This window comes from Chionomys nivalis, chromosome 24 (genome assembly GCF_950005125.1).
Source record: "Chionomys nivalis chromosome 24, mChiNiv1.1, whole genome shotgun sequence".
NCBI classification, from domain to species: Eukaryota; Metazoa; Chordata; class Mammalia; order Rodentia; family Cricetidae; genus Chionomys; species Chionomys nivalis.
This window is the reverse complement of record NC_080109.1, coordinates 6092781-6104589: the sequence shown is the minus strand read 5'-3', so window position 1 is coordinate 6104589 and position 11809 is coordinate 6092781. Positions and strand designations below refer to the sequence as shown.

The 11809-nt window shown below is 45.8% G+C and overlaps 1 protein-coding gene across 5 annotated transcripts in view; it reads right to left on the bottom strand.

Moving 5' to 3' along the window:
- Positions 1–2914: 2914 nt before the first annotated feature.
- The window catches only part of Fnip2 (folliculin interacting protein 2), a 97825-nt gene continuing 88930 nt past the window's right edge, over positions 2915–11809 (bottom strand). For 4 of the 5 annotated variants that reach the window (XM_057756944.1, XM_057756946.1, XM_057756948.1 and 1 more), the window contains 2 exons: positions 8372–8487; positions 2915–6062 (listed from right to left, as the gene is read on the bottom strand). In XM_057756944.1, the coding sequence (XP_057612927.1) occupies positions 5984–6062; positions 8372–8487 (195 nt within the window). In that variant the 3' untranslated portion in view covers positions 2915–5983. The remainder of the gene's footprint in view (positions 6063–8371; positions 8488–11809) is intronic. The other variant, XM_057756947.1, reaches the window with a different exon arrangement.

Here is an 11809-nt window from a genome sequence, read left to right as displayed (position 1 = left end):
AAAGAAGCTGGGCTCTGTGGAGTGTGCTGTGTGGTCTCACCTACTCAGGAGGCTGACTAGGGAGAATCACTGAGTCTGAGAAACTGGGCTCAGCTTTGGTGACACAGTGAGAAACGTTAAGAGAGTGAGTCAGTGGAGGAGGCTTGGTAAACTCAGTTACTTAAAAGAGGAGTCTGCGGCAGGAACCTGCTTGGTTTATACTGAGTTCAAGCCAGTTTGGGAAACTTGGTAAAACCCTGTTTCAAAATTAAAAACAAACGAACAAACAAACAAACAAGGCTGGGAATTTAGGTTAGCAGTGCCTAGCATGCTTGATGCCCTAGGTTCAACCCCCAGTAACAGAGTGCGTGCACCTGTACAAAGAGTACCTGCTGATGAGACTGGGGATGAAGCGGCTAACTCATGTGAGTGCCATAATGCTAAAGCCCTTGGGGTTTACTGGGCTGCTGCTGTTTTAAAAAGAGAGGGGCAGGATTAGCATTGTAGAAAGGTTTGGAAGTCAGCACCGGTGAGAACTTGAGATCTCTTGGACATGAAATGGAGGAGAGTCCCGCTGTAGAAAGGTTTGGAAGTCAGCACCGGTGAGAACTGATGAGAACTCTTTGACATGAAATGGAGAGTCCGGAGAGCATGACAACCACCCAACTGAAAATAGGGAAGGACTGGAACAATGAGGGGGAAAAGTGATGGTTTGAGACGGAATCAGACCAGCACACTCCAGGGATGGGGAAACAGGCTGTTAGCGGAATGAGGGGGTATAGGTTGACCCTCAGAGCTCAGTGTGAGAGGACTGGAGGAGCCAGGTAGCAGAGTGGAGTACAATTTCACAGTATGGAGTTAATTGTGCTTTTTATGTTATTTAAAGATATTCAAGGGGGCTGGAGAGATGGCTCAGTGGTTAAGAGCTTTGCCTGCTCTTCCAAAGGTCCTGAGTTCAATTCCCGGCAACCACATGGTGGCTCACAACCATCTGTAATGAGGTCTGGTGCCCTCTTCTGACTTACAGTCATACACACAGACAGAATATTGTATACATAACAAATAAATAAATATTTAAAAAAAAAGATATTCAAAAGTCTAAGCCAGACCTGGTGATTCATGCTTGTAATCCAAGCACTTGGGAGGTCAGAGATAGGAGGGTAGTCACAAGTTCAATGCTAGCCTGGTCTATATAGCTAATTCTAGGCCAATAAGGGACCATACAGTGAGGTCATCAGGACGAGAGAGTGGGGAAAGAGACAGAAGAGGCTACTTCCTATCAATCATAGCTGTATCTGGCTCCCTCCCAAGTCCATGTGAATGGTAAGTACCACTGGGCTGAACTCTTCAGTACCTGGATCAGTCACGGGACCTATGTGCACACTTGGAGAGGAAGAGACAGTAGTGTTCATCATAAGGAACTGGTTTGTGTCATGGTAGGGTCTAGAAAATCCATAGTTTATACGGTTGGCTCTAGGGCTGGCAGGCAGGCTGGGGCCAGCAAAGATCATTGTGCAGTTGGATCTGGAGGCGATCTGGACAATGACTCCTCTTCGCAGAGGTTGGAGAGAAGGTCTGTTCTTTCCAAGTCTAAGTCCTTCTGTCTTCTGATTGAAGTATGAGTCTCATCTAAAAAAATACTCTTACAGCATGTCCTACACTGGTGTTTGACCAAGAATCTGAGAAGAATGGCCTTGCTAACTTGACACATGAACCTCACTATCATGGCACCCATCTCACCCAGTTGTGAGGATTAAATGATACAAGAAAAACACATCAATCATGCAACAGAAGAGTCTAGGCAGGAGGAGACCACGGCGGGATACAGACTGTGCTGTGTGTATACAGCCTTTGTAGGGGGCTTATAAACAGAAGCTGGGACCTTTGTTCTTTATCCCAGCGTCAGAGGTCCACTGAGAGAGAGCTGAGAAGGGACATTAAGAAGATACTGCAGCCCAGAGGGCTGGGGGCCCATGCATGGCTACAAGGGGGAACCCCAAAGTTACAAAATACAAGAAGGGGAAGCCCCACTGTAATCCAAGCTCTGTCCTGTAGAAAGGACCCGGCAGATGCTTCTCATCTGCCCTGTGTGCAAGGAGGGGTTCAGCTACCGAAGACTAAAACCAGCAGAGGACAAGCACGCTGGTGCTCATGTGGGTAAGCTTCACACAGTTGCCAGGGTCTTGTCTGACTGAAGATATGCTATGGGGCTCTCAAGTTGTGGCAACACACCCTCCCACTCCCTCCGCCCCAGCGTGTGAGAAAGTTGCTTGCTGGTCGTGTGTGAGTCATTCACCACCATTTGGGTTCTGGGGCTCTAACTTAGATTGTTAGGCTTAGCAGCAAGGACCCTCACCTGCTGAGCCAGCCTCTGGCCCCTGGATGCAGGTTTGGAGTAGAGGCTTAGATGGAAAGAAATGCCTACGTGCAGTGCTCCGTGCAGGAGCGGCTACAGCTGCCGACTGACAGGGAGGCACTGTATCGGTGTCCTGATCTATGAGAGACACAGCTGTTGATGATGGAAGTTCCAAAACACCATGAGTTCTGGGTGAAGACCAAGCAGATGCTTGTTACAATCTTTACAGAGGAAATCTACAACCCCAGGAGAGACAACCGTTACATTCTTGGAAAATTCACCAAGGGCCAATGTCAGGTAAAAACCACAAATTCTCGGCTTAGATCATTAAAAACAGGTTTATCACTCCAATGAATGTCCAGTAGGGCAATGAAAGGTCACACAGACTGGCCCTGGGGCATTCCCACAGGCTCCAGGATGCTGCTGCTGCGTGCTTGGCCAGTGTGCTCACCTACCAGGGTGCTAACCAAGTCTCCACTCACCACAAGTCATTTCAAGGCTGGATTTGATTAAATGCAACAAACCAATCACACAGTGCCAAGAAAATTTGCAAGATAAATTCAAAAAGTTTATTGCACCAAATGTCACAGAAAAAATGGATTAAAACAATACATGAATGTTGCTTTAAGGAAAAAAAATTCCACACTGACACAGGTATCCATTCAACTGATTTAAAAAACAGTCCTAAAAATTTCTCTTAATGAAAGTTCAATAATAATTTATCCCAGAATTTTTCCTTTTTAAAACACTGAAATTTAAACATAATGCAAACGCATGTTCCAGATGTTCAACAAATTTTAACATTTTAAAAATTAACATTCAGAGGGGCTGCTTTAAGTAAAAATTATATTAAAATGTCCTTTCTGCCAAGCACAATAAAAAAAAATCAAACAAACAAACCATTTCACATTGACTAAGAGACGCTATGGACCTTCTTGATTTCACGATGAAGTCCGTGTGAACAGAATCCCGAGTGTGCATCGATGGAGAAAAACCCCAGACATCTGAAAGAATGTGAGGGTCATTTTATATTCCTTATGTACGTCCAACTAACAAAGAACCTAAAAAGCTACAGACTAGTTTATAAAACCCGAAGACCTGATTTTTAAAAGCCCAGACAACAATTTAGGATCATTTAGCAAGTGGGGAATTTCTTCCCTCCAGAAAAGCGAATTCTGAAAAACACAGTTAAAAAGTTGTGATGTGTAAACAGCAACTCTGTGAGACGTGAGAAGATGAGCTCCTGTCCGTAAAAAACAGCACACTTCTGAAACATGAGCTGAAGTTGTACAAACACCACGTAACACTGATGAAACAAGATACTTTGGAATTATGAACAAGTTTGGAAGCTACATTTTCAATTTTCATTGTCATCTTTTAAAACATACACAATTGCCTATACATTCATATCACTTATCGACTTATCGCATATAAACCGCAACATGCTAGAAAGAGGTCATCACAGGAACACTGACACACTTCCGCCCCGATCTCCTGCCTCACTTGCTGCTCAGTCCCACAAGCAGTGACACAGCAGGTAAGACTTCCGAGCCGAAGAGGCCCGAAGGGCAGGTAGAATCCTGTCAACTGAGGTAGATTTATTACAACGTTTAAAAAAAAAGGTTTTTTAAAATTTTTTCCCTTGAGTTGGGTCTAGGAGAAGGTGGGGTCCCTTTTGGACTCTCCAGCTATGTCAAAACAAAGCCATCCATGATGCAGGGTGTGGGCGTCTCAACAGAAGTCCGTGAGATACTCGGTTGCTGCTGCGCTTCTGAGAACAGGCTGACGTTAAGACAAAATGTGGACGTCCCACACCTTGGGAGCCAGGAGAGGAGGAGAGTGTCCTTCTCTGCAGCAGCAAGAGAGGCCAGGAAGGGCTCTGAGATAACCCCACGTGACCGCCCAGCTTTTCTGAAATTTGGAACGTTAGAGTAAGAGGCAGATTGTTTTGTAGGATCTGAAGGCCCAGGCTAAATTTTTATGCATGAGGCTGAGAAGTAACTTGCCGACAGCGTAGTTCCTCAGGTCTGGCTGTCAACATGAGAACTGAGCAATTGTGTACCGAGTCCTTCTCTCCAGAACCTCAGAAGATGGTGATGAGGCAGTATCCACATGTAAACGAGAGAAGCTGGGAGAAAGGAGGGGAGCAGGGAGCACTGTGAGCCGGTGAGGGTGAAAGGCTGACCTCTGCTTTGACAATTCCTCCACGGCGAGGAAAAACACGTGCTCGGAAAGCTGAGACCGGGTGGGATTCCCAGCAAAGGATGACACCGTGGAGCCAGCAAGTGGGAATCAGTAACTCAAATGCCAGCTCACAGAACATGGAAAGCTTTCAAAGAACGGGACAAACACAAAAAATGCAAATTAAAGATCTTAAGTGCCTTGAGGTACCTTCTGCAAATCACAAAAGGTGAACAGAGGAGAGGGAGCAGGAGGGGAAGGGAGACGGGGCAGAGAGGGCGCGTCCACGCTCCGGACTACTAAGAGATGACGTTGGCATTTGTCCACAGGAGCACACGCTCTCAACGAATAGAGAAATGTCACATGGATCAGGATTTTATCAGATATAAACTAGGAAGTCGTCTGAGCCCCTGGACACTATCCCACATTCTCAAGCACCAAAAGCCAGGCCTCCAAGGACCTGACAGGGTTTGACTTGACCTGACTGGCTCCTGGCTTTCAAACATCAGATTTTGTTTTTAAAGTCCTGGACACATACTGTGTTACGCTCAGTAGTCTAAGGTTCTTTGGGTTTTTACAGTTCACCATGGGCAAGGTTTATACATGGTCAGTTTCTGGAAAGATGTTTTAAAAAGTGCAGAGCTGATCGTGTAAAAACAGACCGTGCATGGATTGCTTCTACATGTCCAAACTGCCTGCGTCCTTCCTCCGAGCTGCTGCAGGGCTCACTTCCCAGTGGGCAGATGCACTTTTCAGTGCAGGCAGGCATCTGCATGGACTCGCAGGAGGAAAGAGGCTCGGGCTGGGAGGGCTCAACCAGAGGAGCTCACCTGAGCTCATGGGAGCAACTTTGGTAGAAGGTCTTTCTGGAGAAGGCTGCTGACGCTAAAGCTGAAGATGATTACCCAGTGTTAGACTGCACGGGCCGATACGGACCGCTGCACTCGATAGGAGCATCGGGTGCTAGACGGAATCACGCATGGGCTTTATTGCACCAGCAGTCCCTCAGATCTGTATGTGGCTGCACTGGGGTCACAGCAAACTGAGTGACAAAGCACTCTCCCCTTCCACATCCTGTGTGACGCGGCACAGCGCAGACAGCGGCACAATGTGGCTTTCTTCACGGCACCATCTGTAAAGAGAGCTCCGATCTAGAATCCTGCTTGTTCTTAGAGCAATACTTCTTGCTCTCTCATGCTTACACAGGCAACATTTTCCTGATGGAATGCTCTATTCGCTGGCTGCCCCCACTCCAAAGTCAGCCCTCAATATTCTGCCCAACGGCACCAGAGTCGTCTGCTTAGTCTGACTGTAGGGCTGACGTTTTCCTCCCACCAGGAAGGTCACTTTCTCCCGATGAGAGAGCCACTCCGTCGTGGCTCCGTGTCTGCTCCGTGCTCCCACGCCTTTGCCAACACCAAGAGCTCACTCTTCCGACTCGGTTTCTAAGAACTGTCCCGCAGTCGGCTATAGGAGGATCTGCGCCACGTAGGGAGAATGAGTACTGGCAATCGCGGTCAGCAGAGGCAGGTCGTTAGATTCGATCCTGAGTGGTGAAAAATTCAAGGACAGTATTATAAAACCGCATCATTTCATAGGAAAGAATCCCTTCTAGGCACCAGCTTCTAGTCCAGGTCAGCTTTTAAAACTCACGAGAAGGTAAAACAGTCCAGCAAGATGGCTTGGCTGGTAAAAGCTTTCAAGGTTGATGACCCAGGTGTCATCTCTAGGGCCTACATGATGGAGAGAACTGACCCTCCCCCAACACACACCCTGATACATGCAAGCTCCTATACACATATGCCCATATACTAAATAAATAAGATGTAAGGAAAAAAGTGTGAGTAAAAGAGACAAGAGAATAAAAAGCTCTCTCAGGAGACACTGCTTCAAAAGGGGTGGTGCTGGAGAGAGGGTAGAAGGCTGGTCTTCCCACGGCAGGGACATCCAGCCCTTATTCCTTGCATGGCCATGTCACGATGCGGGTTCCTCAGATCCTTCCTCTTGAAGGCACACTGCTTTTGAACCTATACTCAGATCAGTAAGGAAATGACAAGGCAGGTTCTTCACACAACGGTCCTGTGACTTACTGAGGAACAGAGCTCAGTGTTCCGTGAACAACGGAAACTAGGAGAGGTGCCATCGCTTCAGACGGACACGGAGTGGTTGCCTCTTACAGCACACAGGGCGCAATATGGTTTATGGCAAAGTGCTGTCATGTGGGAGAGAAGGACAGGAGACTTTCAGACTGTGGAATAGTTCTAATTGTTTCTTCCAAAATTAAAACTTTTTCTAAGACTATGAATGGCCCTTTGTCCCAGTCAAAGAGTAGGACAGAGTCCTGTAACCATGGGACCAGACCTCACAACGGGAAATCTGAGGCAGGATAAGAAGGGCAAACAGTCGAAGTACCTTGCAAGGTAAGAGCAAAAGCTCAATCCCTCCAAATGGGAAAATATTTTTAAATAAATTACCAAAAACATATGATGGGAGTGTGGTTGGAATAAGAACAGTCCCCACAAGCTCATATATTTGATGCCTACTCACAAGAGAATGGCACCTCTTGAAAGGATGGGAAGGACTAGGAGTTGCCGCCTTGAGAGCCCACGCCAGGCCCAAGTCTCTCTGTCCATGGATCAGGATGTAGAACTCTCCGTTACTGCCTCCTGTCTGCCTGTGTGCCGTGTGCTCCCTGCCATGTAACAGACTAACTTCTGGAACTCGAGTGAGTTCTATTAAATGTTTCCTTTATAGGAGTCGCCTTGGCCACGGCATCTCTACAGTGGTAGCTTTTCTATTGTCCTGGTCACTGATCTGTCACACTGACCTGTCAAAGACAGAAAATCTGACAAGGACTCAAGGCCTAACTCTAAACCAATGCCGTCAGAACTGGAGACGGCTCAGCAGTGAGAGTCCACGCTGCTGTTCCAGTGGCTGAGTTCAGTGCCAGCACCCAGGTCAGTAACAACCTGTAACTCCAGCTTCAGGGAACTGAGTATCCCTCTCTTCTAGCCTCCGAGTGCACCTGCATACATGTGGCATGCAAGTGTACATGCATATAAAATAAAAACATTTAGTGATAACGATGATGATGATGATATATTACTTTGGGAGTCAGGCATGGTGGCACATGCTTGTAATCCTAGCAGTAAAGAGACTGAAGCCAGAGGATCCTGAATTTAAAGCTAGCATCATAAGACTACAAAATGATATCCTATCTTCAAAACAAACAAATCATCCAAAAAGCAAAACTAAATACATAAAACAAAACTTTACCAGGCCTAGTAGAAAATTAAGGGTGACATTATAGACACAGCATTTTCTTATTCCAAATTAGCAGAATCACCTCAGTGATATGGTGGAAAAATTCTTTATAGGTAGAGTCTTTTCTGTTACTTCTCTACCGGAAATGAAAATGAAGGAAGTCAGAATTTCTCGTAGGGAAAGTGGGGCCAGTGCTCTCGGAAGATGGTGGATATCCTTAAGCAAAGAGCCAGTCTAATCCTGGGTGCGGTGAACTCAGGAGGTACGCAGGAAATGCCTCTCAGCTCCTCCACAATGTGAGACAAGCTGCCGCTGCCCCGACAGCTTGCGATTTTTGCATCACGACTGTGTCACTAGGGATGAAGAGGCAGAGTGAGATCGAATGTTGCCGCAGCCGACATCCTACAGCTCTCTGGGGAGCAGCACGGGCACACCTCTGAGTGAGGTTATTGATCCAGTAGGTATAAAATGGCACAGGCCAGGAAGTGTGTGTGTGTGCGCACATGTGCGCTCGTGTGTGTGCATCTGGGTAGACAAGAGAGACTATGGTCAGTACACCTGTGAGAAAGGTCGGCCGTGCACAGAACTCACCCCAGCACCACACTCAGTTCTTTCACGTGCACACGCGTGTGTCCCCGGAGATACTCGGAAAGCATTTTGCTCTTAAGGTACATCTCCTGTAGTCTGTCTTCCAGATGCATGATGCACTGCAATCAATAGCATTGACAGTGAGGGCTGTGCCTTCAGCGTGTGCCGGACCTTTAAGAGCTGGGCTTTTCCTTACCCATTTCTACACACACAGTTGTAACCGCTCCCTTTCAAATAAACCCCCAGAACCACCAGCTTATGTTTTTCATAAAATGGCTATTAACAATTGCATATAATATCATTCTAGTATGTTTTAAAAAAGAAAACCTTTTACAGAGTTGAAATTTTTCCCTAAGCATGAACAATCCGTCTTTCTGGCTTTTAAACTTTGTTCTTGGAACCGATGTGGGAGTCAGGACCATCATCATCTTGACTCTCTGGAGAGACACACTCCTCCTATGTATCAGAACCCTACAGAACAGCGAGTTCTGGGTTGCAGAAGTGGATTTATTTTTGTACTTGTCTTTACATCTTTGTTCACAAGATTTCTTGTTGAGAAACTTACCAATAATCTCATATTTAAGAATTCCTTACTAGGCCATTTTCATGGCTAGTGCTTTAGAAAAATGTTACCTTACTACTATTTATTTAACCGTAGGGCAGTCTACATTGGGGCTATAATTTTGTAAAGAATGTTATAGCTCTTGTGTTCTTTCTGGACCTCAGACGTTTCTGGCATAATACATTCCTAGAAGCAGAATGATGGGAACAAGGTCACTTTAGACTTGCATTTTGCTTTCTAGAGGATCCTTTAATTAGGTCTTTAATAACAAAAGGAGAGACAATTATCTTGGGGACATCTTTTCACTTGGAACTGTGTTTAGCTTCAGTCGTCAGGGAACCACAGCCCTCCATTTGCGTCTCCCGCCAGCAGCAAAGGCTTCTGCATTTGGCAGGCAGTCACCGCAGTGTCTCTGGGAGATGACACCTGACAGTGCTGGCAAGACAATTCCATCATCCACAATTTCCTTCTGGACCATTAGGCCTCCTATTTTCAGGGTAAAAAGATGAGCAGATGCATTCGAAGACATTAACCCTGTCCATCTGGGCTGATCAATGAGGGGGGAGAAGTGTCTATGAGACGTGGGGGCTCTTGAGTCTGTCACTGGCGAGCATCTTAGGTGCAGGATGCTGAGGATGAACCACAGCTGTAAGTACTACTCAAGGCGGGGGGGGGGGGGTGGCACCAATCTCAAAGGTAAACAGCAGAGAGATTTCCTACCAAGTTTTGGCTCATTGTGAAGGGAAATACATAGTATTTAAATAAGAGTTACATGATAGCAAGAAACATTCAAATCAGACTGAATTCTTTATGTCTTAAAGTGGTTTTTATGTGTGATGTTTTCAGTCCGCGGTAAAATTGTATGACGCAATGTTGGGTCTAGAAATATATGCTAAATGTGGGAAAAACACATTTACAAAAAAGTGGCTTTTTAAAGCTTCATACTCAAATAGAATTACGTTGAGTGGTTACCCCCTTTGTCGGATCTTACTCCTAAAGGAATAGCATTTAACTTCTAAAATTTTAGTTATTTCCTTCCATATACAAGTCCCATGTATATTTTCTCAAAAGCAACACTTAGACAGAATTCTCTTGGATCTTGGTTCTGCCAGGTGAAGTAGGTCATTCATGTCTTATTACGTAGTTATGTATATTTCTATCAGATGAAGCAGAAATAATTTTCTATAATTTATTGCTTTGGTAGTTAAGATGTCAGACAATGGGAACAATGTCTTGAGAGAATCCAATGTAGGCACCTGTAAAGACAGCAGAAAGCCGCCATGGGCTCTAATATCTCCTCCTTCCCTTACAGAAAAGGAAACCCAAGCCTCAAAGGATGGACAAATCAGTCTGCTTCTAGGAGAAAAGAAGAAGCCTGCTTCTCCTGCTAACCCCATGCAAGAGCATGCTTCAGTCACAAGCCAAATAAAGATTTTTATAGAAGATGTTGCCAGTTGTTACACCATCAATATTGTCTATCACATACCAGTAATAACCGTTTACTGATAGACTGGAACACCTACCACCATTCCAAGTCCTTCGCTTGAATTAACTCGTTTTCCTAAGCATATGAAACAGATATTTTTCTTCCCCAAGAGAGGGTTTCTCTGTGTAGCCCTGGCAGTCCTGGAACTCACTCTGTAGACCGGGCTAGCCTTGAACTCACAAAGATCCGCCTGCCTCTGCCTCTTGAGTGCTGGTATTAAAGGCATGCGCCACCATCACCCAGCCTGAAGCAGGTTCTGTTTTTCCTCTAGATGTACAGAGAGGAAAATGTGTCTCTGAGAGGTTACAAGGCTCATACACAGAACTCAGAAATGGTTCTCACTCCCTGACTGTGAAACGACACACAAAGTGGCTTCTGCAGCCTCCTGTGCCGGTGTGGCGCTTGGCCAGTCTGAAAAGCACGGTCTCCTCTCTAGTTTGTGGAGCAATCTCACAACAGGTTCAAACTATCTTCACGCTGCAAACAAGGAACCCGGGCTTGGAGGATTCGCCACACAAGGCGTACTGGCATGTGACCTAGGGCTGCTTCAAGGTTTTCCTCCCCTTCTACACTGCCCCAGCTTTCTCAACCATCCCTCAGGACACTGATAACAGAGTCCTGACGGTGTGTGCAAAGAGCTGCAACCGAGGACCTGGCCGTAAGAAGATAGACAGACGACCAGTGTATATTAACTGATCGGTGTATTAGCTGATGCTTCCTGTCGGGCTGTTAAACAGTTCTGTGCTCTCTCCGGAGACCAGAAGGGGGATAGGAATTTGAACTAAGGCTTGGCTGCAAACAGCCACCCTGCACAGAAGGGAAGGAAGCAGAAAAGGCAAGCACTTCTGCGTGGTGTGTGTCCCTAAGGCCACACAGCAAGGCTGCTCAGCTATGCGCCTTCTGTCTCTCTCTCCTTGTCCAGCCTTCCTTGCTCACCTTCTGAATACACTTCTTCTATACCACTCTCTGCACTCAACACGAATCAGGAGTTTGCTAGTCCACTGACTAGGGGAGAGCTGGTAACCCTTTTCTAGGACCTTCTAGACTGTTCTTAGTTTCTAGTTAAAATGTCACGAAAGTCTTTCTAAAAATCCCACCTGGAAAGGAACAACTGAGACACCATGTGATAAGTTCATACAACGTCCTTTCAAATATGAACTGAGCCCATTCACCCCTAATGAACTGTGAGGATGCTCACAGAAAAAACCGCCCTGCCTTGGATCATCTACAAGTTCAAGTTCCTCCCTGTCTGAGGCTTTGAAGCTACATGTTCCATTTTTCTTTAAAGCAGACCTTAAGTACATTAAAAACAATGTGTCTGAATTTGTGATATCAAATCAATAAATAAATATAATCAAAGCAATAAATAAAAGTTATCTTTTAATCACATATT